The sequence below is a fragment of the Chelmon rostratus genome, chromosome 4, assembly GCF_017976325.1.
Source record: "Chelmon rostratus isolate fCheRos1 chromosome 4, fCheRos1.pri, whole genome shotgun sequence".
In the NCBI taxonomy this organism is placed as follows: Eukaryota; Metazoa; Chordata; class Actinopteri; order Chaetodontiformes; family Chaetodontidae; genus Chelmon; species Chelmon rostratus.
In genome coordinates, this window is record NC_055661.1 from 29,368,318 (window position 1) to 29,395,491 (window position 27,174).

The window sequence follows — 27,174 nt, forward strand, 5'->3', positions numbered from 1 at the left end:
AAATTTTCCAAAACATTCAGGATCACAGCATCGTGGCATTTCCAGAAAATTCTTCACAATCAGAATGAAGTTTTAATGTTGAATTTCTAAAATTATTCGGTACTAAAATAATTGTGTTAAAAAAAAAACTATTCTGTCAAAGTCAGTGAACGAGTCTGCCCCGTTGGTTTTATACACTGCTAATATACTGATGTGTGTAAATGATTTGTATAAATAATTCACCGTCATTTCATGCATATGTGTTAAAAATGTTGGTGGAAGCTGTTGTGAGTGTTTCTGAGGACAACGTTTCATCGTCAGGACGGTTTGAGGCGACGGGCAGTTTGTCCACGAACGGACGCCGCCGTTGTTTTCTGGGACTGATGTGGTTTCCTTCAGCAGAACATCCTGGATGGACAGTGATGCAGTTATGATTGGGCACGATGCTTCATTCCTCTTTAGGACCTCCACTGGGGTGACACTACACCAGCTCCTCCACCTCGATCACTTCCACCACCAGGTCCCGGATCTCCTTGATGGAGTCCAGGGGCTGGGCTTCAGGGCTGGAGGGAGTTTCCTTAGAAGACTGTGAGGTCGTAGCTTCTGTCGCCTCCACCGATGGTTCCACGCTCGCGCCCGCCTCGATGCCCTCACCTACTGCGACGTCCTCGCTCACGGCTTCTGTCTGGGCCCGAGGAGCCGGCTCACCGCTCGTGGTTTCGTCCTCAGCTGGATCGTCTGAGCTCACAGGAGGTTCACTGAGGGTAGCCTCGTCCTCCAACACGTCAGAGGGCGCTGAGGCTTCACCCTCGCTGCTTTGTGCTGCTTTGACTTCCTCCATGGACTCCACATCTGACGGAGCTGACTCACTTCCTACTGACACACCCAGAGAATTCTGGTCTGAGCCAGAAACTGGTTCTGCTTCCTCCTGCTTCAGGTCCAGGCTGATGTCTGAAGGTGTGAGTACAAGCGTTTGACCACTAGAGGGAGCCTCTAACTTGATTTCCGAGCTTTCACAGTGTGTCTTCTTTTCACTGCTGGTGACAGTTTGGGACTCAGTATCTTCTGCTGAAGTGTTCGAGGGTTCATTTGTCGAATCGGGACTCGGCACAGCGGCTTCTATCTGAGCTGCTGCTGCTTCTACATCTGTCTTTATACTTTCTTCTTCTGGAGTACCTGTGTTCTGCATCCGAGGCTCAGAAGACACCTCGACTTTTTCTGCTTTGACAGAAATCACTTCCCGTTGGACGACAGTCTCTGGAGCTGCCTCTGTGTGTACTTCCTGTGTCTCGCTCTGGTCGGTTGACTCTGACGCTGCAGTCTGAGGAGCAGCGGGGGGTCCTGCTTCTGCCTCCTGACTGACAGCCACACTCTGAGCTGCTTCTTTTTGTTCAACCTTCCCCAGAGGCGTCTCCACGACTGTCACGCCTTCGCTCTGCAGCACGCCGTTCTCGTTCTTCTGGGGCGTGCACGACTGACCGTTGACCGCGAGAGGAGACGGGGGCTGCTGCTCAAGGGGGGTTTTAGTCGGGGAGGCGAGCGCCATGGCGGGGCTGCTGGGAGTGGAGACGGGCGGGGAGGAGAGGCTGGAGCGGCTGGACTGACTGAGCAGGTCTCTGCTGTCTGTGAACAGGTTGTACTTCTTCAGGCTCGCCGCCTCCTTCACCACTGCGGGACGAGGAGGAAACAGGAAGGATTAGAGATGTCTGCCGTCCCCCTGAGGGACACTGTGGAGCTTGTGAGCACTGTCATACCTTTGTTGACCTCCTTGTCCAGAGTTTGCAGGAGGATGCTCTCATAAACGTTCTCAATGTGGATGAAGTTGGAGTGGTCAGCGTAGATGAACTGTTCGAGACCCTGAAGCTCCTGGACAGACAGAGACACACCGGTCATGCTCTGGTGTGTGTGTGTGTGGGTCAGTAATCAATAATCGATCATGTATTTGCATCTTTAGCCAAAAACTATCCAGGAGACAGTTCTAATTTTACATTTTCAGTTATAAATCAAAACACACTTTAAATATTTTGCCCAAAATGATTTAGAGGAAGTGGGTTGATTCATTGAGCCCTGAGTAGTGTCTGCAGGTCTCCCTCTGAGGCTGTGGATGAGGATTCTCCACCAATCAGAGGGTCAGATGAACCTGCGTGTTGCCTAACAGGCAGAACTGAGGGCAACAAACAGACTCAAAGCCCTCCGTTTGTTGCTATGAGCACAGAGAGCATAGCAACGAATGAAGGTCACTCAGATGGGAGCATCCTCCATACACGACGTCTTTCAGAACTTCAGGTGCTTAGGGCCTGCTGGAAGTGTTGTGTAAATGACAGCTGTTACTGTTGCTGTGTGTGTGTGACTCACCGCCTTGCAGGTGGGGGCCAGGCTCTTCTTGATGAAGGGCAGAGTGATGGAGAAGAGAGCCTCCCGTGAGATCCTCTTCCTCACTGTGCTGCTGTCGTAGTCATATTGCTGCAAACACACAGAGGAGACTCGTGTCTTGTTCTGTCTCTCAGGTGTGATGACACGTCACCACCAGCATCACTTCATGAAGCTTTTCTTCATCACAGAGTGTCTGGATGTCTCCTGCCGTGCTGAGCTGCTCGTCTGCGACTTCACTTCCTTCATCTGACTCGTCTGAAAACCTTCCCAATGTCTCGTGTTCGATGTCGGAAAACAGCAGAGAAAAGCTGCAGGTCGTACTGTGTGTACTGTGTAATGATACTGCAGTATCTGCTGGGCTTCACAACAACATTTCAGCCACATCACCTAATTTTCATTTTCTTACACTTACACATTTTTATTATCTCACAGTTGTGAGAGTTTCTCGTAACCAACGGTAACTGCGTTGTCGATGCACGCAAGATGAAGTATTCATGAGGTAGAATCTTATAATTACGACTTCATTATGAGATATTTGGTCATTGTGAGAAACATTCTTATAAATATTTTCTGAACAATGAGTCTCATAATGAGCCGGTGTGTTAGAACTGGAGAAACTTCTCCCCTATTATAAAATAATGAGTTATGAAACTTCGTATTTTATGTTTATAATTGATGAATTATGAATATGGGGAAGATAAAAAGTCATTATGATGTGGAAAATTGTGCAGATTGTTTTAAGTAGCAGTAATAAGCCTCCAAAAGAGGATGCAGAATGATCCTTTTTATTAAACTCAGAGCTTCTGTTGATGAATCAACAAGTTAATGAATGAACGAAGTGGTGTGTTCTGTCCTCTGACCTTCAGCACTCTGTGTTTGGCCTTCTCGATGGCAGAGCAGGCGCTGTCCGGGTTGTCCTGGATGGCTTTGTAGAGCAGCTGCTCAAAGGTGCAAGCTGCATTCTCCATCAGCTAACACACACACACACACACACACACACACACACAGACACACACACGCAGGATGAGATCAGATCTGACTGCTGCTTCACACCACAAATACAGAGCAGGAAAAAAAAAATACAATGCAAACAGCTGGAAGTCCCATCAGAGTGAAGCATCAACAGCTCACATCTGATTCATCTCGTCTTCATTCACTCAGCTCTGAAACGCTGAGTCGGTGTGTTCAAACATCACAAGTGTGTCATAAATGTTGGCTAATAAAATGAGTCAGTCAGAAAACTCCTCCGCCCACTCTGTCTGAGTAGATATGTGAGCGCTGGAGGGCGAAGTGTGTGTGTGTGTGTGTGTGTGTATGTTTCTCTGTCTGTCTGTGTGTGTGCGTGCGTGTACCTGCTGCAGGTCGATCTGAGCGCTGTGAATCACTCCTGTGATGTTTGAGAAACCGAACCTCCCCTGCAGGTGCTGCAGCTTCTCCTGCAGCGAGCTGATCTTCTGGTAGCAGCTCAGCAGGTTCGGCCTCGCCATGTTAGCTAGAGCCTGAGAGGGGGGGGGGGGGGGTGGGGGGGTGGAGAGAACAGCCTGTCATGCTCCTGTAGATGCAACTGAGGGTAACACACACACACACAACTAATGTGTGCCTTAAATGACTGAGTGTGTGTCATTTGCAGGTGAGGCAGTTCCAGGTCTCTGCTCCTGCAGTCAGTTTGGGCGGAGCAGGCGGAGTCCAGCAGGGATCAGCTGGACTGATCACATTCACCACGTTTATCCCGACCCCGCCGCGGTCTTTGTATACAGATGTGATGTAACAGCGGCCAGCTGCGGCTGCTGTCAGCCTCAGCACGTGCAGCTCTGCGTGGCCCAACGCAGCGAACAGTCGCCCTGAATGAGCAGCTCGGATCTCACACAGTTTTAATTATTCTCATCAGTCCATGTGAGAAAAGGCTGATTACAGTTTGATTAAAGCCGAAGTCGACTGTCCGACCAGCTGAAGCCCAAATGTCAGTTCACTGTCACTGCTCCAAATACGACACTGACCATTATTCACATCAAAGTTACTGACAATTAATTTTCTATCAATTAATTTTTATGATTTGATTCAAGAGCACAAATGACATCTTTCCTCCTGACAGCTGCTGGACCCCTGGCTCCTGGCGTCCTGATACTGAACAGAACCAACAGCAGAGTTCAAACTGACCCTGAGCCAAGAATGAATGAATATTCATATTAATAAATTAGGCCGAGCTCATTCAGAAATAAAGTCTGGAGGTGACAGTAAACGGTCGTTTATTACTCAGTTTGACTCTTTAGTCGTCCACTGTCCACAGGACATTTATTCTTAACAGACCTTCTTCAGTTGCTCGTTGTCTCGTTGCAGCCGCTCGTCCTGACACACCTGGTCCATCATCGTCTCACTCAGCTGCCGTCCCTCCTGGAAGCCGGAGCTGATTGGCTCCATCAGTTCCTCCAGCACGGAGCCCAGGTACGGCTGGACAGACTCGGAGCACAGCTTCTCTGCAGGCTCCGACACTTTGTCTGGAGGAAGAAATGAAGTGAGAACAGCCTGAAGGGGGTCTCTGCATGATCCTGCACCTCAGGGACCAGATGAGAAACCAGGTACAAGACAGTCTAGAACAGCCATGTCCAAACTATTCCATAAAGGGCCGTGTGGCTGCTGGTTTTCGTTCCAACCAAGGAGGAGCACACCAGGCTGGACTCATTTAATCAGCTGATCTCCCTTTTCAGCTGATAACTAAGGGATCCCTTGATGTTGATTGGTTGGCCTGGTGTGCTCCTCCTTGGTTGGAACTAAAACCTGCAGCCACACGGCCCTTTATGGAATAATTTGGACATGGCTGGTCTAGAATGAGAGCGTGTCACCTCACGCAGACCTCAGACCAGTGTACACAGTCTTATAGAGAGACCTGCAGGCAACTGTCCGCTCTGTCACTGTGCTAACTCTGCTTCAGTATGAGCTCCAGGTCTGCATCTGGTCCTGGATCTGTTTCATCCACATTTATCACAGAGGAGTTCAGCTCTGAGCCGCGAGGCCGACAGACCAATGAGAACGTTACCTCGGACTCTTTCCTCCAGCTGCCGTCTGGAGTCCAGGATCGGGTCCATGTCGGAGTGGATCAGGACCTCCTCCTGCCGGACTGATGTTCGGCATTCCTCCTTCAGAGCTGAGAGTCCCTCCAACAGATGCTCCTGGACCAGGATGTACGCCGCCTCCACCGTCTGTCGGTGAATTTGTAAGTCAGTTTCTTACAGTTTGTAAATCTACACATGCAGCGGCTTCATTTACAGCCGCAGCTTCACACAGGAAACAGCAGAACGCGTCCTGGATAACTTCAGCTTTTACTCTGAAATGAAACAGGATGCACGAGCCGAAGCTCAGTCAGCGTCAACGAGGAAGCAGCGGCGGCAACAACGTGACTCACAGCGAACCAGACTCTCTTCTTCTCCGTCTTCTTGGCTTTGAGACGAGGCAGCATGTCTTTCTCCAGAGACGGCAGCAGCTCCTCCATCACCAGGTTGGCCATCACCTGCAAACACGCACACAGACACACACACACGCACACACACACACACAGGAACTGTCAGATAACGAGGTCCAGAGTCTCAGATTAAAGTCAAATACAAACGTATTACATGAGTGCAACATTAAAACATTTGAAACAGCTGAACTTTGCCCTGCTGATCCGTCCTCGGTCAAAGAACTCAGACTACAGAGATGTGATGTGAACATTCTCTGCAACAATCAGGTGTGAAATAATCCGCTAACGAGTTCAGGCCTCAGGCGGTGCTGTCCTGTGTATGTGGCCTGATGTGCTCATAAAAAAACACCTTTTAACCAGCAAATCCTCACAGTGAAGAAGCTGATGTCTGCGTGCCTCTTTGTCTTGGTTTTTAATAAATTATTTAAATGATTACTAAACACAAACATGAACAGTCAGCACGCACACGCACACACACACACAAACATATTTTGAACCGACTTTGCAGCAGGTTAGAAAATCTGATGAAACATGTTGTACATGCTGCCAACATTTCACTCATTCCTTTCATTTCTCAGCTCTGACTCGTAGGCGTGTGTGTGTGTGTGTGTGTGTCAGACGAGAGCTATGTGCAATAAAAAAAAATGTTGGTGAGTGAGTGCAAGCATGAGTTCTTTGGTATGTATTTTTACTACACGTGTGTCGAGTTGAAAAAACAGGAAATGTCTGACGTATTGCTCAAACAAATGGACTTTAAATAGAGTGTGTGTGTGTGTGTGTGTGCGTTCCTGCAGGCAAACTTCCTTTCACCTCCAGCTAATTTTGAACAAACACAGTATGAGCGCAGAGCAATACAATGGGGCGTTTAAAGCGTCACTGTGGGAGGATTCCTGCTCGGCTTTAAACAGCAGGAAGCAGAACAGCAGAGAGGAACATAAAGACAGACGAAGAGAGGAAGCAGGACAGACTGACGCTCCTCTATCAGTCAACACGCTCCGTTTGCTGGAAGCCACAGATTAAATGAACTGGGTGAGGGGATGCAAATGAGCCGAAGCTACGACTCGTCCTCCATCCTCCCATCATGCAAATCCCCTGCAGGCTGCAGTCGGGAAGCTTTTCTGCCGTTTGTCTCTGAACCCCTTTAGCGATTAATCAATCAGTCACTTATCAATGACTTTCATCAGGGCACACATCAGCATCACATTGATAACGTAGCTGAACTTGTGCAGGGACAAGCAGCCATCTTTCTTTTTAGCGTGCTATAGATGTGAAGTGCGACAGACGATGAGGTTTAAACTTTCAGCGTTGAAGACACCAGAGAACGTTGCTGGAAATCACAGACGAGGGCAGACCTGCCAACCTGCACTAAGACACCTGACTGCGGGGAAAAAACCTTTCTGACAGCATGAAACCACTGAATGTCTCCTTAATGTGGGACATTAAGAGGATATCGAGCTGAGGAACATAGAACCATGGAACATAGATAATAATAACATAGATTAACGAGTGAATAACTAAACTGTTCATGTAGAGGAGAAACATACCCTGACATCACTTCCTATCAGCATGTCCCAGGCCTCGTACTTGTCTTTGTCCTGTCTGTAGAGCTGGATGGCTTTGAGGAAGGCCTGCACTTCACACGTCTTCTTCTTCAGGAAGTCTGCACACACAGAGAGACAGACAGGGAGTTGTTAATTACGGGTAAACTGTCATCATAACGTCTTCAGTGTGTGTTCACTTTGATTCAACCCTCGACGTGACGTTCATCAGCTGAATCTAACGTGAAGCTTCATCAACTCGCTCGGCTGCGCAGAGCACAGATCTCTCGTTCACCATCAAACATGATTAAAGTCCTCCTCTGCTCCTCGGGGCTGGTGCCGTGAGTCTGTTGTCATGGCAACTGCCGAAAGTGGTTCAAGTGATGCTACACAAACTAAAACCCGTCTTGCGAGAATCATCAAATACTGGTTCCAGGATTCTCACTGATGGAAGACAGCGTCTGTGTGCAGAGCTTTGACTTCATCATCAGTGACTTACTACTAAACTCTGAATGTCAATCATTTCTAATCACCGTGATGCTGTAGGCTGGACCACAGAGTTCAATATTTGGGCTACAACTACACTGATTTTCATTACTGATTAATATGCAGATTCTTTTCTGTTTAACTGGATCATCAGATTATAGATTATAGTCTAAATATGCTTTAACAGCCCCTAACAATTCAGTTTACTTATCATGCTATCAGAAGCAGTGGTGGAGGAAGTACTCAGATGGATCCATTACATACGTAAAAGTACGGCAGTATTGTCAGTGTCATGCAGTAAAAGTACAGCAGTATTCTCAGCTTCATGCAGTAAAGGTACAGCAGTATTGTCAGCTTCATGCAGTAAAAGTACAGCAGTATTGTCAGTGTCATGCAGTAAAAGTACAGCAGTATTCTCAGCTTCATGCAGTAAAAGTACAGCAGTATTGTCCGCTTCATGCATTAAAGTACAGCAGTATTGTCCGCTTCATGCAGTAAAAGTACAGCAGTATTGTCAGTGTCATGCAGTAAAAGTACAGCAGTATTGTCAGTGTCATGCAGTAAAAGTACAGCAGTATTGTCAGTGTCATGCAGTAAAAGTACAGCAGTATTGTCAGCTTATGCAGTAAAAGTACAGCAGTATTGTCAGTGTCATGCAGTAAAAGTACAGCAGTATTGTCAGTGTCATGCAGTAAAAGTACAGCAGTATTGTCAGTGTCATGCAGTAAAAGTACAGCAGTATTGTCAGCTTATGCAGTAAAAGTACAGCAGTATTGTCAGTGCTTTTACCATCTTGTCCTGAGCTCATCTGCAAATCATAAATGACTTGTCCTGTTAATGTCAACCGTTGGAATAGTCCGTACATGTTTATTGGTTCTTGAAACAGTTTTGTTTTCTCAGCTAGCTGTTAGCCTGCGTGAAACAAACATGGCGACAAAAAATAAATGGGGTCTCAGGTGTGAACAGGGTCTCAGGTATGAACGGGGTCTCAGGTGTGAAAAGGGTCTCTAGTATAAATCGGGTCTCAGGTGTAAACTGGTTCTCAGCCGTGAACGGGGTCTCGGATGAAAGTGGGTTCTCAGGTGTGAACAGGGTCTCTGGTGTGAACGGGGTCTCAGGTGGGAAAAGAGTCTCTAGTGTAAACTGTGTCTCAGGTGTGAACAGGGTATCAGGTAAGAACGGGGTCTCAGGTGTGAAAAGAGTCTCTAGTGTAATTCGGGTCTCGGATGAAAGTGGGTTCTCAGGTGTGAACAGGGTCTCAGCCGTGAACGGAGTCTCAGATGAAGGTGGGTTCTCAGGTGTGAACAGAGTCTCAGGTGTGAACAGGGTCTCAGCCGTGAACGGGGTCTCGGATGAAAGTGGGTTCTCAGGTGTGAACAGGGTCTCAGGTGTGAACAGGGTCTCAGGTGTGAACAGAATGAAATTCATTTTGTTTGTTTTTAAAATGACTTAAATAATTCACTGATCATGAAAATTGGTTGCTTAATTTTGATCAGATTGTGTCAGCTGTGTTCTCATTATTCAGCAGTCTTGAGATATTAAAAAACAACGAGGAACTTGAGTCTTGTGTTTTTGAGGCTGTGGTCTGAACGTCAGCACCTGAAACCACCTGAAATGTGGTGAGTCTTGTAGCGGAGGACGACACACTGTCGACCTCTGTATCTCTGTGTCTCGTCTGTGTCTGCGGTCTCGGAGCGTCTCACCTTGGTTCTGGTGTCTGATGCAGTCTGACAGGATGGACAGGAAGGCGTCTTGTTTGGCCTGTTGTCTGAAGCAGAAGTAGGAGTCTCTCCTGTAGGGCAGACGCAGGTAAACAGGAAACTGTCCGGGCATCCCCGACAGAGGAGGAGCAAAGTCCTCCTTCACATCTGAAACACAGAACACGACGAGCTGTTTGATGAAGTCGAGACCAGTCCACGGTTTTCTGGACACAGTGTCCAGTGACGTTTGGTTGGCTGGTTTGAGCGCCATCAACGGGTCAGACAGGATATCTACGATCCTGAATACGAGTAATAAATGTTGTTAGCGAAGTTAGCGGCACCACACTTTGGTCCAGACTGAAATATCTCAACAATGACTGGACAGCGTGCTGTGAACTGTGGTTCAGACATTCATGTTCCCCAGAGGATAAACCCAACCAATACTGGTGATCCTGTGACTTTCCCTGTAGTGCCACCATCAGGTCAATATGTTAATATGTCCATTACTTTAATTTATGGCCAACTACCTGCAGAACTAATGACATTCTCATCAGGCTCAGCTGGACGTTGTGCTTAGTGCTAATTAGCTACTGTTAGCATGCTAACACTATAATGCTGAACATAGTTAGCATTGTCACTGTGAGCATGTTAGCTCAAAGCACCACAAAGTGCAGCCGGTCTCGTCAATCATCCTGCAGCTCGACTGCGACTCGACTGTTAGAATTTAGCGTGACCCTCGAGATGCTAACCTGCGTCATGCAGAATCGGATCTGTCTGCCCGCCTGCAGGCACAGGGGCCACCTGGTCTACAGCGGGACACTCAGCACAGCGACGATGTGATGCGATTAAAGGAGCATCCCACCGACACGCTGCCTGCAGGCTGGAAGAGCAGCTGTTTGCAACTGAAACTGGATTTCAGAACATCTAGAAGCTGCTTCCTGCTGACGGCAGGACGGAGGACGCTGTGCACACCGTCCTGTCCAAGCAAAGAAAAAAATCCATCAAATAAATGAACAGGTGAGCTGCAGCAGGTGCTCTGCGTGGCACATTTTCAACTTTTTCTGCTTGAATGTTTAATGAAACTGCAGGTTTGTTTAAATATTCTGAATACAAAGATTTTTCTACTTCAGATCAGTGCAGTTTAGTCCTGTTTGTGTCTTAAACAACGTTCTTACTAAATTCCTTCAGTCCTCCCACCTGAGCTGCTTTTAGCTTTGTCGAGTGGGCGGAAGTTTACTGTTCTAAATCTTGAAGTTTCTCTTCTCTCAGATGAAGATTTGAGGCCTGAACGGACGAAGGTGTGAACAATAAATGTGATGAGTGAGCCCTGTTTAAAGAGCTGTTTTGTCCTCCATGTCTGAACCACATCGGCAGCAGTCTGAACACAAACCGGTGTCAGTAAACCTGTTTCAGTCGGCTTTCTAACCTCACCGCGCATGACGACATCTTTCAGATCTTAATGACAGATGATGACGATTAAGATAACGATTCAGGTGTGAGTCTTCCTCATTCTTCCTGTCTGTGATCTGGAACAAACAGGTGGACAAAGCTCACAGGGAAGATACTCAGAGCTGCATGTTTGTGTGACGCCGTTACATAAGAAGCTCGTCTGCAGAGGTCACACACGGCTGCTTTCACAGCAGACACGTTTCAGCCTGAAACCGCCTGATAATTAATAGGTGATCAAATAATAACAAATACACTTAAAAGCATTTTTAGGTCCACAGTCAGACGACCAGCGCTGTGAAGCTGTGACGTCCAACACGACAGAGACACGTCTTCAGTTCATTAGACAAAACATTAACACACGTCCTGAAGTCAATCTGTTACTCAAGTAGGAGTATTATCAGCAAAATGTACTTCAAGTGTCAAAAGTAAGAGTACTCATTCTGCAGAAGTATTATATAATTACAGAATATCATCATATCATTGTCACTAACAAATATCTGTAAGAGCATGACACAAATGGTGAAAATCAGTTAATTAATGAATCCAGATTACATTAGAATAGAATAGAAGAATAATATATTGCAATAAATGCTGCAGGACAGCAGACGGACACATGAAGCGCAAACCTTCAGGAGGTCTTTTACTCACTGGTGTCATCGGGGAAGCAGCGGTCCACCATGGCCATGTACTTCTCCTCTGTGGTCAGAACGCTGCCCCCTGTAGGCAGCAGCTTCTGGCGCGGGGGAATCCCTTTAACGAACGTCTCCAGGCCGTCATGACACTCCAGGCAGTAGTTGGCTCTCACCACCACGTACCTCTCCCTCCACTTCCTGGTCTCGTCAAAGTAAAGGACGCCTTCCTCATACAGCACCTCGCCCTCCTCAGGAGCCTCCTGTTTCTCTCACACACACACACACACACACACACACACACACCATTTCATTGGGTCAAAAGTTGGACTAATAACGTCTGTTAACTTTTCCTTTCTGTTAATTACTTATTCAGTGCTTCTATCTGTAGTTGTTTGGTATGATCCACCTGTTGGCTTCATCACATCTTCCACATCAAATCTGTCTTCATGTACTTTAAACTGAGGCGTCTCACACAGCTGGACAGCACCACAGGTGTTAGTCACACCTGCGGACGAGCTTATTGGTGCAGTTATCCTGCCAACCTGAGACCAAAGCCCCGGCTCATCAGATTCGGCGCCTGGCGGCGGTTCTCGGCCACGTACCCGCTGTTTGAGCAGCTGCGTGAGCTTCTCTTTGTGCTGCTCCAGATCATCTTCCACCTGACAGAGGTGAGCCACGGAAAACTGCTTCCTGTAGTACGGACCGAACTCCTTCAGCGCGGCCTCGGCCTGGCCTGCAGGGAGACGGAGACAAAACCGGATTTACTGCAGAATTAGAGAAACACGTCAAGGTTTAAAAGCAGTGATTGAGCTCGCTGGCAGTGGGGGCGGGATGTCACAGGTAGAGGGTGAAACATGAACCAGGAAGTCCAGTATGAAGCCGTCTCGAACACAGAGACACATTTTGTCCTCGCGTGAGACCGACCGACTGACAGGAAATGAACCAGCAGTGATTCACAGGAGGCAAACTGCAGCAGAATTAAAGCTCGCTGACACCAACAGGAGAAGACCGAATTATAACCACATGTTGGACAAACGGGAGAAGAAAGTCAAACGTCAGTCGGATAAAAATGAAGCCGTCAGGAAGGCGTGGGAGATTTCTGTCGTTTAATTCACATTTTTCACTGAACGGAGCCGAATGAGGAGCATTAATGAGAAGAAAGTCTGTTGAAATGGTTAGGAGGTCTGAGCTCTCTGCTCGTAGCTCCTGTTCGTGTCCCCTGCTTCCTGTCCTCATGCTAAGCTAGGCTAACCATGTCCTGCCTTCAGCTCTGTTCTCAGCACTCAGTCATGAGGCTGACTTCCATCTGTGTTTCTCTAAATGTTGAACTACTTCTGTGAGATTCATTTGCATGAAAAGAACAAACCACGTGCAGCTGAATTTGTCAACTGCTCAAACTTTGTGGACGTCTGTGCGGCGTCGCGTCTGCCAAAAACCTTCGCACACAACAAACCCTGAGCTCATCTTTCCGCTGGTTTTCCAGCTCGTCCAGCCCGGATAACGAACAGCAGATGATATCACCCCGTACCCGAGCTGATCTCTGCACAACGCTGCAGTCGGGTCACCGAGGCTGCCGTTAGCGTCTCTGGATCGTATGAGTAACTGCGATCCAATCAGACTCCGCGGCTCTGCCCGGGTCTCCGGGGCCGCCCTCCCTGCACAGCATCAAGCGGATCCCTTTCACTCCTCGGTCCCTGCTGTGGTTTGTCAACCTACGACTGCTGGCAGGACATTCTGATGATTACTGAGAGAAAAGAAAACCCTCTCTGATTTCACCCCATTCGTCCTCGAGCGGGCCAGATCCCCGACGCGGAGGGGTTCGGTTTCTTAGGAAAAACAAAGCAAAGCTCGGCACGCACACAGAATGAAGCTCTGTCAGAGTCACCGGAGAAGTTTTCCCATTTTCTCTCTGCACGGCTGCAAACCACATCACCGGGACGAGAAAAAACATTCAATGAGTATTTACCCAGACTTAAATGCTCAATATCCACAAACTATTACAGGTAATTTCCAGTGACACATCCTGCACTTAATGGCTAAACATGTGGCTGCTGTTCATTCTCTCTCTCTGTGCAGTCAGTGCTAATGGGGGGGGGGGGTGATGGCTCTGTCATTACCTCTCTGTGAAGCAGCAGGATGTTTTACAGCAGGGACGATGGCAGCGGGCCACAGCGGCCGGCTGCGTGTCACTATGGAAACAGAAGCTGCAGCACAGCGTGTGTCTGGGCTGAAGACGCGTTCAGAAAAGCGAGTGGAGACGTGAAAACACGTGCATGCGTCTGCAGCTCGGTCACAGGGGGGGTTTTTCATGTTATCGATGATAATCAACCGATTTTCAACTTCAAATGTTCCCCGCTAATAAAGTGCAAATAAAGGAATTAAATGAAATTTTTAGGGGGTCATAATGCATTGTTATATATTCAGATGATAATTCAAGGATAATTAATACATAAATGAAAGTATCGTTATATATTAAGGTCATTAATGCAAGGATGGAAAAATTATTGTTCATTTTTTACCTTAAACGACATTCATTTACTCCTCAATACTGATTTAATTTAAGCATTTAATGAGATTTTAAGGGGAGAATACACTGATAAATTGATGGACTGTGATACATTTACAGTACAGGTATTGTTCATGAATCAGTCGGGTGAAAATTCTGGGATGTTTCATGCTGCTTGGTAAATGTTGGTGCACTTTAACACTTTAAAAAACTCTTTAACCATCAAATTAAGATCTTTTTAAGGGAGCTGTAATGTTATTTTGTCTGCTGACTGGATCCAGAAAATGCTTTAAAAAGGCGTTAATACATTACAGTCCATCAGTTACTTTAGCCCAAAGCTGGGATAAGCCTGTTAAATACCTGAAGGCTGACTAATAATCCCTTCATGTGTTTCAGAGCCGTACAGGAAACTCCCAGCGTTTCATTTGTTAAATAAGAGCTGCTGGTTTTTCAGATGTTTATTTTTGGTGTTTGGTGCGTTTTTGGGGATAATTTAAGGGTTAATTGAGGTTATTTTAAAGGGTTGTTGTCACTGTGTGAGTAAGGCTGAGGCCGCCTCTTCATCAGCAGCTGCAGTGTGGAGCTGATGATGGAGGATCTCCGGGGACCTCCTTGTTTTTTCCTCAGTCTTTAACAATGCGGCGTGTAAAAGGTTAGCTCCCCGACGAGGCCGATCCACTGATCAGCTAATCACAGAGGACATCCTGCTCCCACGCAGGGACGGTTTCCATCTCCTGTCCGTTAACACTCCTCAGGGACGGTGTTCACTCAGAACGCCCAGAAGTCTGGACCAGAAGAAGAGACCTGAATGTTCTGCTGACCTTTTCTGTGACGACGCCATCAGTACAAAAAAATCTTTAAAATCTAATTTGAAACTGAATCTTTCATGACGATCCAGTTTTACTCCCTCTACTTTAGAGGTTTACAGCAAAGTCTCTGCAGACCCGTTCATGGTCTTTTCCTTCCACGTTAAAGTAACGTGTCCGACCTGAGAGCAGCTCGCAGAGACTGGAGCAGACTGACACCGCACACCTGCTGACGTGCACACACAGACTCTGCAGCACAGCGACGCTCTTTCTTTTTAACGCGCTAACCTTTCACCCAACACAATCTTTACATTTTCTGCCCTGCTTCTGGTTTGGATCAGCAGGGGGCGCTGCAACACACTCTGGAAAAGCTCAATGAGCACAAACGGCGTACAGAGAAAGGCAAGAAAGAAGGAATCCCCAAAGACACCAGCCTCCTCCACTGACACCCTGCTATGTAACGGCTGGAAGCTGCAGCCTGCTGTCCCACTTCTGCACGGCAGCATCCGGCAGGTTGGAGGTTAACCTTTTTCCAATAAAGCTGTGAGTCACTCAGGGATCCTGAAAGCTGCAGGGTTCGTGTTTCAGACACTAGAGAGCTTCTATTCTTGTGTTTCTGCACTGCAGCTCTGAAGCCTGAGAGCTGGTTCGACCCCCCCCCCCCCCCCCCCCCCGAGTCTTGGTCTGCGCTGGCTGGCAGCTGTCACAGACATACGCTCTCTGTTATATCTGACTCATTCTCACACATTCAGCCTGGGGAGGAACTGCAGCGTTTCCTCCTCCGGGTTCATCCTGGTTCACGCTGTGCAGAGTTGATTTTAACTGCCGTGACGTCGGCCCTCATCCGATCGCTCGGCTGCTGTTTACGCAAACCATCGCCACCCTCAGTCTGTTTAATGCATTCCTGTTAAATGCATGGTCCCGCCCCCGTCTCCACCCACTGGACAACCTGATATTTTACAAACAGAATCAATTACTCATTCAGACAATCACAGATCCCTCCCAGGTGCTGCTTGTGTCATCTTTCAGGTGCAGCTCTTATTCATCTGTATTTCTGTGAACGCAGCAGTGAAAGCCGGCTGCTCATTAGCCGCCTTCCTGCGGGACCGAAAGCGTTCGCGCCAGTTAAAATGAAGACTGTGCAGAGCGGAACAGAGAAGACAAAAGTGTCATGAAAATATAATTGTCTCATGTGGAGCAAATGAAGCACAGCAGACAGACTTGGCCTGGAAACATCGTCTGTCACATCCAGACAGCAGCTGACTCGAGTCCCGCCAACATCACTGTGTTTACATGCAGACTAATAACGCGGTTATATGCAGGCGGGGCCGTGTCAACCACACACTCTCATTACGCTGATGACACTGTGCTCATAGCTCGGCTGAACGTCCCCGTCGTCTTCTTGTTAACGCTGAAGGGCGTTTCAGCCTGTAAACACTGCGGTTAATGAGTGAACTTCTCGTCCAGGACGGCGAAAACTGAGTCTAATGAAAGCTCATCCAAAGACTTCACACACACAAAAACTGCTCCTCTGGGCTTCAGGAGCGTTTTACTGTCACAAAGACTTCGTGTTGTGGAAGTTCGGTTGGATTCCTGCTGATCCTTTCAGACAACAGTTGACCATGATCATATCTGCCCGCAGTTCTCACAGCAGTCATGAAACGCCTCATTAATCAAAGCACTGCATCCATGCATCATGTATATCCTGTGCAGGAGCCTATCCCAGCATGCACTGCTGCAGACATGCAGTCTAGGACAGAGCTAACATGGAAGTAATCATTCGGTCTGGGCTGTGATTACGAGGCAACACTAATTCTTTCAAAATGTAACGAGGCTCCATCATAAACACTTTGTTTTGTGCAGAGAAGGAAACCAAACTTCCTTCAGATGAGAGACCAGCAGTTTGGGCGTTCTTTTATGACGACGTCCATGGCGCCGTTTGGTTTTATCTGAACTGAACCAGACCGCAGCAGACTCGGTCCAACTTGACCCGATCGTCATTACATCCCACACGTATTTATATTTTAACAGTCGGGATGCGTGACTCCGCCTTCTCAGTCTCTACCTGCCTCGTGACAAGAATGGGATCGGCCAATCAGCTTCGTCAGCTCCTCTGCAACATTTGGTGACTGCGAACGCCTTCTGTGAGTCGACCGGCAGAGATGAGAACCATAAGTCCTTTCTGAGTTCATCAGTAAGTCCCAACAGTCACATGTTGGGACTGAAGACACAATCCAACAGTCTGCAGGTTAAACACTCGACTCGTCTTCGATCAGCCGTGTGAAAACACTGCAGGACTGTATCTGACTGTCCCACCTGTTGCACACCTGTGCACTAATCCACATTATCTGTGTGAGTAAAGCTGCCACTGTTACTGCGGTGGCGTCTCAGAATAATCCTGCCGTGTGTGTGCAGGATTTCACTTTTTAGCCACATTTGTGCAGAAGTTATCCAACGAATACATCAGGCGACGCTGCAGAAAGTGCTTCATGTTCAAATACAGTTGCTGTGTCCAAAAGTTGAATGTGATCTAAATAACAGAAGCAGGCAGCCCATCCCTTCACTGAAACATACGCCGGTATGTGAACTATGAGTGGGGCTTGTGTGCAGTGTGAATGATGCAGCTGCTCAACAACAAGCCCCCGTTTCACTGGAGAGACCTGCTCCTCCACCCAAAGCGCTTAAACACACGAGTTCTAACGAGTTCTTGCAGGTTTCATCCATCTTACCATTTCAATCGTCTCAGCTGAAGTGAAAAGTGAAGCCAATTAATCGCTGACGGTTAGAAATCAGACAGCTCAGTCCTCCGCGAGGCTGCACAATCTTCAGAATTCATTTTAGTAACAGAGCGTGTCGACATATTTTAATGCAGCACCAGAGTCCTCACAGTGACGGACGGTCCGTCAGATTTCAGTCATTTACTCACGTCCAGCGCTTCCAGAGTCATTTTCCTTTTTAATCCTCTACATGCACCAACAGCTAACAAACAAACAGGCCTAAAACCTGCAGCACAGAGGAATAAACTGGAATGAAAGGTTTCCCACAGGCTCGTATCACAGAGGGGGACCCCTTTCATGAAATAAAACCTTCAAGACTAAATGAGCACACGGGAAATGCCATCACACTGAATCAGAGCAGCTATTGTTCAGGCTGTCATCTACTAATTAATCAATGTGAACATCTGATGTGGCCGGCTCTGCTGAACGATGTCAAAACTGAAGATGTGATCAGAAACGAGGGAACGAGCCACAGCTCATGAAGTTCACACACTGACAGACGGACACAACCAGTGGCCGTCTTCACTGTGGTGTGCTGAATATTTCCTGATCCTGAGGCCGGACGCTGCCTGTGTGTGTGTGTGTGTGTGTGTGCGTGTGTGCGTGTGTGTGTGTGTGTGCGTGTGTGCGTGTGTGTGTGTGTGTGGAGTCATTTTAAAGTGTGAAACCAAGCATTTAAAAATCTGCTGACTTTGACTGTGGATTTTTTTTGAACACCTTCTGGAGTGAAATGAGTCACGGAGATCTCTGAGGAGAGTCAGATTTAAAGATCTAAGACAGATAAATCACAACGAGCTGGAAAGAGCTTTTCACGTCACGGACAGTAAGAATGTGTCCCTGTGGGGGTGTGTGCAGCACCGACATGTCAGCACATGTCGTTTGTTTTCACACACACACACACACACACACACGCTAAGATGCATGATGACAAGTGGATGAGTCCTCAGAGACACCGCTGACGTGTCATTGGCTGCTAAAATCCACACATCAAGTCAGAGCTCATTAATAAAACACTCACAAACAACGACGACAGTGAAAAGTACAACAAGAAAACAACTTTGTTGTTTTCTTCCTCGTGTGGACGCCGCGCCGGCCCGCTGCTCGTCTGAACGTCCTCTTTGTGTTGCGGAGGAAAAACCCGACACGCCGAACAAGTCGCTGCACGGCAGAAACGTGTCGGACGAAGACACAATGAGGGTGTGTGCGAAGAGGAGGGGGCTGCTGGACGCTGACAGATATATGAGGGTGTGCATTTGTGTTCGGGTGTCTCGTTTTTCACTTTGGGAACACAAACGCAGCAAAAAGCTTCAATTTAAAGCTGAAAAGATCAGACAATTAATCAATTAGTCGAGCGACAGGAGAGTCGCCAACAATTGTTAGTTATTCATTGAATAATAAAAAGACTAGAGGCTCTGCAGGTAGGTGGACTCACTCACATGTTGACCTGATGATGGCGCTAGAGGAAAAGTTAATAGATGACCAAAGTCATTACAGTTGATCCTGCGGGGAGCATAAACGTCGAGATATTTCACTCATGGTGGCGTTCGAGTCGTCCTCTGTGGAACATTATTTTAAGTGTTTGTTCTGGAGCAGCAGATCCATTTGGCAGAGGAATGATCAATAATGATCAACAGCTGCTCTTGGAAAGGTTACGTCGATAAAGATCCGTCACAGAGCCGATGGGTCTTACTGGCCTGATGCGATGCTCTGTCTCTGCAGCTCACGCCCTCGTTAATGAGGGCGTCACTGTTTCAGAGCAGCTCAGAAACAATAAATCTTTTACGAGTTGCAGAGCCTGTTTGACGCTCTCATACCTTCATACCTGGATACCGCACGGTAAGAATGTCAAGGTTTTCACGCCCTGCTCTGCCTCCAGTCCTCGTGTTCACACTCACATTAACCTGCATGAAGACGTCAACCTACAGCTGTAAAACCCCTCGAACAAGAACAAGTTCACTGCTGCAGCCCACAATAATGTTTGAAATGAGTCCAGGTCCATGAAGAAATGGCTTTCCCAGTTTGTTCTGGAAGAACTCGACTGGTCTCCACAGAGTCCCGACCTCGACCCCATCCAACACCTCTGATGAGCTGGAACACGGACTGTGAGCCAGACCTGATCTCCTGATCAGCGCTGGACCTCGCTGATGCTCTGGTGTCTCCGGCTATGTCATAATCAGCACATGCTTCAGTGTTCAGATGTCCACATACTTTTGGCCATGCGGTGCGGAAAGGCAGCTGTCCTGCAGCCAGAATTCTCCAGACACAATGTCACAGGCTCGTCCCTCCAGGCTGAACTCAGATCAGCCACAGATGAAGCAGCAAAGCAGGAGATTCAGTCATGAGATACACAGAACAGCATCTTCACACCTGAGCTGCACTTACAGCATGTAGAGAATCACCTGCTGTCCTTCTGACACTGACATCATAAAACTGACCTCAATCAGTCTGTGTGGTCAGAACAGAGCTGAAGTCAGGATGTGATTAGCCTAGCTTAGCATAAAGACTGGAAGCAGGGGAAAACAGTTAGCCTGGCTGTGTACCATCACACGTTGTGTGTTTATTCTGTACACAAATACTGAAAACACACTTTGTGATTTACTGGAAATATTTAAGGAGCCGCTGCAGCTTCCTGAAGCTGCATGAACACAGTGAAGCTTCCTGGTTTGGTGCCATTTCGTTTGACAAAAACTAAAACCAGCGCCCACAAGTGCATTCGACCACCTGGACTGTAGCTGCACAGCAGCACTGGGCGGATGGATACGCTGCTGTTTATCAAGAAATAGTTCCAGCATGTGACGTGTTAATCAGTGAGCTTTAGAGGCTAGCTGTTTCCCCCTGCTTCCAGTCTGTATGCTAAGCTAGGCTAAACTCATCCTGACTCCATCTACCTAACTCAACATTTATATTTATCGAACATCTCAGCAAAAAGGTGCTTTAACCAAAATGTTGAACTATTCCTTCAAATGAGAAGGTTTTTTGTATAATTTAGGTGAACAAAGCTTTGACTGGATTCTTATTAGAGACTTTAGAGCGGCTCCAGTCTCAGTCTTTCATACTTTCAGCCTGCAGCCTTGTACTTTCCTTTCACTCAGACTCAGAGATGTGATGTAGATCGCCTGTTTCTGGGCTGGTTTCGACTCATTTTAATGGCAGCAGTGTTCTGCAGTATTTGCATTCTGAGTATTTGCGTTCCGTGGACACAAACAGCAGGTGTGTCTCCAGCAGACGCTTCCTCTCTTTGTGGAGAGCGGCAGCTTCGGACCCGAAGGAGGAAAGTTTCACAGAATGTCTGAGGGATTGTGTCATGGCAGCTGGAGGCCGAGTGACACAGCATGAAGAATGCAGAGCGGGGACTGCCAGAATCTCTGCAGCTGCGTTCATGAGAGTTAGCTTCCAGTCGCTCCGTGACTGGGAATAAACTGGCCTGTGTTTTAATCACAAACACACAGACTCTTCTCTGGGTGACGTATTTACAGTCTAAACAGACGACGTAACGCCGCTCTGTGTTTCCACAGTTAGGTGGATGAGATTTTACATCCTTTGAGGCCATTTTGCAGACTTGCAAACACAATGAAGTGCCGCTGCTTTAACTGCAGTTAAAGTTTCACCATCAGCAGCGACTCACCACACTGTGTGCACAGGTAGTTAGTGGCTCCACACGCAGCGCATGTTAACTGAAAAGGAAGTTTCCTTAAAGGATAACTTTCATTTTTTACAACCTGGACCTTATTTGTAGCATTAAATACGACCATTTACTCACCCAGACAACTTTGGTGGCATTTGGAGTCGTTTTGAAGAAATTAGCCCCAGAGGAGCGGCGCGTATATCCGTATAATGCGAGTACTCGGGGCATCCATGCGCAGCCTCTATAAACGCATAATCTGCAGAAACTCGTTCATATTCCAATATTTTGTTCTGATATGCTGGTGCTATTCCCCTCTGAGCCGGCGGTCGGCTAGTTTAGCTGTAGTTTGGCACAGCTGTGGTTCATTATTGCGTATTCGTAGCGGATGTTGTGGCTGGCTGCTCGCAGCGCCCGGCGTTCGGAAATGACATCATCCACGTCAGAGGTAGTTGTCTAGAGACGCCAGATGTTGATAACATGCCACCACGGGCTCAGAGGGGAATAGCACCAGCATATCAGAACAAAATATTGGAATATGAACGAGTTTCTGCAGATTATGCGTTATATAGAGGCTGCGCATGGATGCCCCGAGTACTCGCATTATACGGATATACGCGCCGCTCCTCTGGGGCTAATTTCTTCAAAACGACTCCAAAGGCCACCAAAGTTGTCTGGGTGAGTAAATGGTCGTATTTAATGCTACAAATAAGGTCCAGGTTGTAAAAAACTAAAGTTATCCTTTAAGAGCAGAGCTGCTGACAGTGAACAGCAGGACCCATCAGACCACCAGGAGCCCTGAACAGCGTCTGACCTCCTGTGCTGCTGTTACTTTCATTGGTGCACGTGTACATGGATTCAGGTTCATTCACATGCAGGCGAGGCAGCACGGTCCAGTCCAATCAGCATCACCTGTTGGCAGGTGGCTCTCAGCAAAGATACCAACAGAAGCAGAGAAGAAGAAGACTGACGGCTCGTAAAGGCGAAACAGTTCAAACACTTTAAAAAAGGAAGTCATTCAGTAAGTCCGTCAGACGGTAACTCTGAATGTTAACACGACTTCAGTTTGTTTACCAGAAAACTGTGTTTGGGTTGAGCAGCAGCAGAAGATTCAAACCCAGTTTTGTCCCAGCAGGTCACCTTTGTTACCACTGTCACCTGTGACGCACCTGTTTTCCTCCATGTTGACACAGTTCAACCTGCCTGCCGTTCTGTCACCTGATCGTGCTGACACGATACTGTTAGCAGACGCTCAGCGGGAAAATTAACCAATGAATGAATGACGTCGTGCCGCTGCGATCCGGTCCTGACCAATCAGGAACCAGAGCAATGAGAGAGTCCACAGAGCTGACGGCAGAGCAGATGTGGCTCCGTGCTGAGCTTCACTGTTTGTCCTCAAAACAGAAAAACCATGTGGATGATAAACATGAGTCACCACTCAGACACTCCGTCATAAACATCAGCACTGTAAAAACCCTCCGCACTGGTGGTTTGGAAGATTTCTCTTTGAGGGATCCACATGTTCCTGGTCTCTCGGAGCCTGGAAAATATCCATAAAGCTCAACATGTTGGAGCAATTAGTGAAACTCGGCCTCCGGAGCCTCGTTATCAAGCATCCAAAGAAGAAGCTGAACATTCAGTTTTAATCACCGTCGTCTATTTCTCTTCACATTCCTTCAGAAACAAAACCAACCGACCGACCAATCGACGAGACATCAGCTGATCAGTGCACTGCTGACTGTAATTACTGAATTCTAACAATCATGATCATAGAAGTGAAAACATTTTAAAGGATAAAACCAAAATAAAAGTGAGTCATGAGAAGAGATGAGTCAGGATCCACAGACTGAGGATCCACCCGAGCTCAACAAAGTCCTGGATGGTGCCAACAAACCAGAGCTGGACCAGCAGTAAGCTGTTGTCACAGTACACGTGTTATAAACCCTGACTGTCCTCATGTTAATCACATCACTTATCCCTCATTAGTGTTATTTTAAAGCACCAACAGAGACAAATGAGGACGAACAGTGTGGAGGGACCAGCCTCCGCCCGAACTGGACTGACGTCAACTCATGAATCATCTGCACTGAAGCAGCCTCCCTTCATCCGACCCAACCCAGTACACTGCCACCAACCGACTCCCAAACACACCCATCCTCCGCCCTCCACCCTCTCCACACACACTGAGACAGAGGAATGTTTCGGGTGCACGGCGTCGCCGCTCTGAGCGAGCCCTCCGCCACACGGCAGCCAGGAAAAACTGACGAGGAAAACACGAAAGTCCCAGAGTGTGCAGACTGAGGCCACTGACACATTTCAAACATATGATACTGTAACCACGGCAACAGCAGGGCAGTGTCAACATCACAGGCCATGGTGTTTTCTAACTTCAGCTGAAGGAGAGCAGATCATTGTGCCGTTGCCGTGTTCTCTTTTCAGCTCGCTCTGACTTTTCACCTTCAAACAACAGCCTGCTTTCACTCAGCGCTGACAAACGGCCGACAGCAGCCTCCATCCTGCACGCCTGCTTCGAGAGACTCGTGAATGAAGCGCTAGAACTCTCTGTTCACTGATGGAGACAAACCAGCAGCTGGTCCTTATCCAACCTCAGCCTAACTTCAGCTCAGTGCAGACTGTGTGCGTCCAGCTGACGATTATCAGACTAACTCCACCTGACTGAGCTGAGCTGTCGCCATTTTCCCGACATCTTTTTCTGATGTTGTGCTGGAATTAATGCTGCTCTGATCGAACGGTGTGATCACCATCACCTGCTGAGCAGAGGCAGACAATCCTGATGGATTTCAGGTCTTAATCACGTAGTTACGAGGTCTAAACAGTCGATTCACACCTTCAACATTTGGCCTTGGCTGTGTGAACCGGTGCATCTGTTTGTCCCTCTGAAGCTTCATGAAACTAATATTATGTTTCATACAAATGTAGAAATTTAGCCCCAAAAACACGTCAACCCTGCACATAGCAACCGACGATGATCCATCCTCCAATCAGGAGGCATGAATGTCACCTGCGCACACCTGCTAACGTGCAGCGAGCAGAGGTGAAACCCTGCACATAGCAACCGACGATGATCCATCCTCCAATCAGGAGGCATGAATGTCACCTGCGCACACCTGCTAACGTGCAGCGAGCAGAGGTGAGCGCTGAAGGCGACGCTCAGCCTCAGACACACAGAGAGACTTCGGCGTGACAGCGAGTGCATCATCCATCCCTGCAGGACACCGACGCATCCAAACATTTGGTCGGTCCAGATTCTCAAATGTGAAGATTTGCTGCTTTTGCTTTTTCTTATTATAGTAAATGTAATCGCTCTGAGTTTTGGACAGTTGGTCAAACAAAACAAGAAGACAGTGATGAAGATTTTGTCACAGCTTTTTCATGGTTTATAGACTCAGTAATCAAGATAATATTAGAGATAATATTACATCTGGGCAGTATCTTATATATTTTACTGTACAATCGTACAAAAACATTGTATTTCATTTTCCACATCTTGCTCATGTGCTATTCAAAATCTTCCATTATGAAACTGATAAACTGTTTTTAAGGCAACATTATCTTTAAACTCTTCTTGTATATAATGTAAAGATAGATTCTTTTTCTGTCTGTAACAACTAAATAAAGTTTGATCTTCTCATTATAATTGTCAGATTAGTCAATAATAATAATTAGCTGCAGCCGCACAGCAGCTGGAGTGTATCCCTACAGTCACAGGTCACATAACATGCTAACATGCTAAGCTATGGCGCTCAACCACCTGTGTTAAGTCATCTTTTCAGATGCATGCACAGCCGAACTCCAGCAGGCGTGGCTGCAGTCTGAGAGCTCAGCGTGTTTTTAATGTCCGGTTAAACTCAAACAACCTAACGATTCGCTGCTTCTCAGTTTTTTATCACAAAAAACAGACAAACTGAATATTTGGGCTTTGTTTTCTAGACTTAAAGACTGAAGGAATCGATTCATTCAGGAAGTAAAAGACTCATTATTGTGGACACCGATGCTCCTTTCCACTCTTTTGTATTTTCCCATTTAGATTTTTCTGGTATAGAATCAGCTGGTCTCATTTGTTGAAGCAGCAAACAGTCAGAGATTAGAAATGGCAGAAATGGTTGGAGACGTCGAGTAAGTGGGAGGTTTCTGAACCCTGTCAGACGATGAGCTCTGTGATCAGTGTACATGAGCTTCTGCACAAACTGTGGCCACATCTGTTCACGCTCAGAGTTTGAGCCACCAAACACACTGAGGGTGGAGCAGAACGGCCTGGATCACAGGACGGACACAAACCGCTCCGGTCAGCAGAGGCTTTGCTGGCATTAAAGTCACAACATCACCTCCATCAGGAGCAGCTTCCTGCTCAAATACGTCTGAAAGAGCTGAGCTATCCGGCCTCTAAATGTTGGCACATGCAGGCCACCATCCCTGCATGAACACCTGCTGGCACCTCCACCTGTCTGTGTCGTTCACACACAACAAACAGCAGAAGCATCTTTTGTCCTCTGTGCACATGAACCCGCGGACACACCCAGAGGCAGAGGACACGCAACACAAAGGGGGAACCGGTCTTGGCACTCTCCCCCGTCTCACTTTTCTTTCCCCTGCAGGACCTGAAAGACCTGATTAGGGCCCGCAGGAAACTGACCTGAAGACACTGAAAACTGTTTTAAATCCCCTCCTGACTTCATAACGCGCCGCACAAGCTGAACTCAAGTCTGGGAGAAAATTTTTGTGGGAAGACGCAAGAAAACCAGCCTGACAGGTTTCTGAGGAGCCTGAGTGAGACCCAGGTCTCTGGAAACAAGTTCCGCTGAAATGAATCAGCTGTTTGATTTCCAGAGAAAAAGCTTTTTACATGTGAAGTGAATGAGACGCTGATTCCGTTTGATCCGGACAGAACGGATTCCTCTGAGGCGCAAAGCAGAAAGCGCGCTTCTGTGCCTGATGGATCGATTTCCACTGATCAGCGGCAGTTAGACACGGAGCTCCCGGACAAGACAAAGCCGGAGAGGCGGAAGTTTCCTGGGGCAGAGGAGCAGAGGCGACCCGCCGCGTCTCCTCACTGCTGGATGAAGCGCGTCCAGGACGCGCACGCGCCGCTTTTTACCTTTGATGTAGTTGGATTTGGTCTCGTCCAGCAGACTGGACGCGGAGATCCCCATGGTGCTGCTGCTGCGACACGATCCACAGGTGGGCTTCGGTCCTCAGGTACTGACACCGTCACATCGGTCCGCAGCGGCACAGGGAGGAGGAGGAGGAGGAGGAAGAGGAGGGCGTGCTCCCGCTCCTCCTCCTCCTCCTCCTCTGAACCACTGTGTCATTCAGTGACGCTCACAGAAAAACCAGCTCACCGTCTGAGAGTCACCCAGGATGCTTCCCGATCATCGATCACTGACCCTGATCATCGATCCTGATCAGATTAATAACAGCAGCCGTTTGAACCAGGAACTTCACGTGTGAACACAGACAAGCTGATAAACAGGAAGACTCAGACTGAAGTACATTTACTCACGTTACTTTAGTATTTACTCAGTACTGAAGTTTGTACTTCACTGCAGTTATCTGACATCTTTAAACATGTGAAGTTTCTAAAATCTGATGTTTCGTTATGAATAAAACAGTTTATTTAGCTGAAATGATTATTAATGATTCTTAACTAACTCTTCATCAACTCTTCTGATGAAGGTTCAGTGATTGTTGCTGTAAAATCATTTGATGTTTGAGCTTCAGATGTTTGATTTGCTGCTTTTCCTCTGAATGATCTGAATGTGTTTGGACTGTTGGTCGGACTAAACAAACACTGTGAAGGTTCATCGGGGTCCAGTCCATCAGTCGGTCAC

At 47.4% G+C, this 27,174-nt stretch overlaps 1 protein-coding gene across 1 annotated transcript; it reads right to left on the reverse strand.

Annotated features, from left to right (window-relative positions):
* Positions 1–33: 33 nt before the first annotated feature.
* Positions 34–26,572, reverse strand: niban1a (niban apoptosis regulator 1a). The gene is made up of 13 exons (XM_041934661.1): positions 26,442–26,572; positions 12,217–12,347; positions 11,631–11,874; positions 9,537–9,701; positions 7,354–7,469; positions 5,753–5,857; positions 5,387–5,549; positions 4,660–4,847; positions 3,705–3,851; positions 3,213–3,323; positions 2,335–2,442; positions 1,734–1,845; positions 34–1,647 (listed from the first exon to the last, which is right to left on the reverse strand). The coding sequence occupies exons 1-13, from the start codon at positions 26,494–26,496 to the stop codon at positions 461–463; spliced, it is 2,832 nt and encodes a 943-aa protein (XP_041790595.1). The 5' UTR covers positions 26,497–26,572; the 3' UTR covers positions 34–460.
* Between the last annotated feature and the right edge of the window lie 602 nt (positions 26,573–27,174).

Excerpts from the sequence above, each read along its gene's own strand:
- niban1a (XM_041934661.1), bottom strand. The coding sequence starts at position 26,496 with ATGGGGATCTCCGCGTCCAGTCTGCTGGACGAGACCAAATCCAACTAC. Across the intron at positions 5,858-7,353 it reads TGATAGGAAGTGATGTCAGG|GTGATGGCCAACCTGGTGAT; the intron begins GTATGTTTCTCC and ends GCGTGTTTGCAG. Across the intron at positions 2,443-3,212 it reads CCAAACACAGAGTGCTGAAG|CAATATGACTACGACAGCAG; the intron begins GTCAGAGGACAG and ends GTGTGTTTGCAG.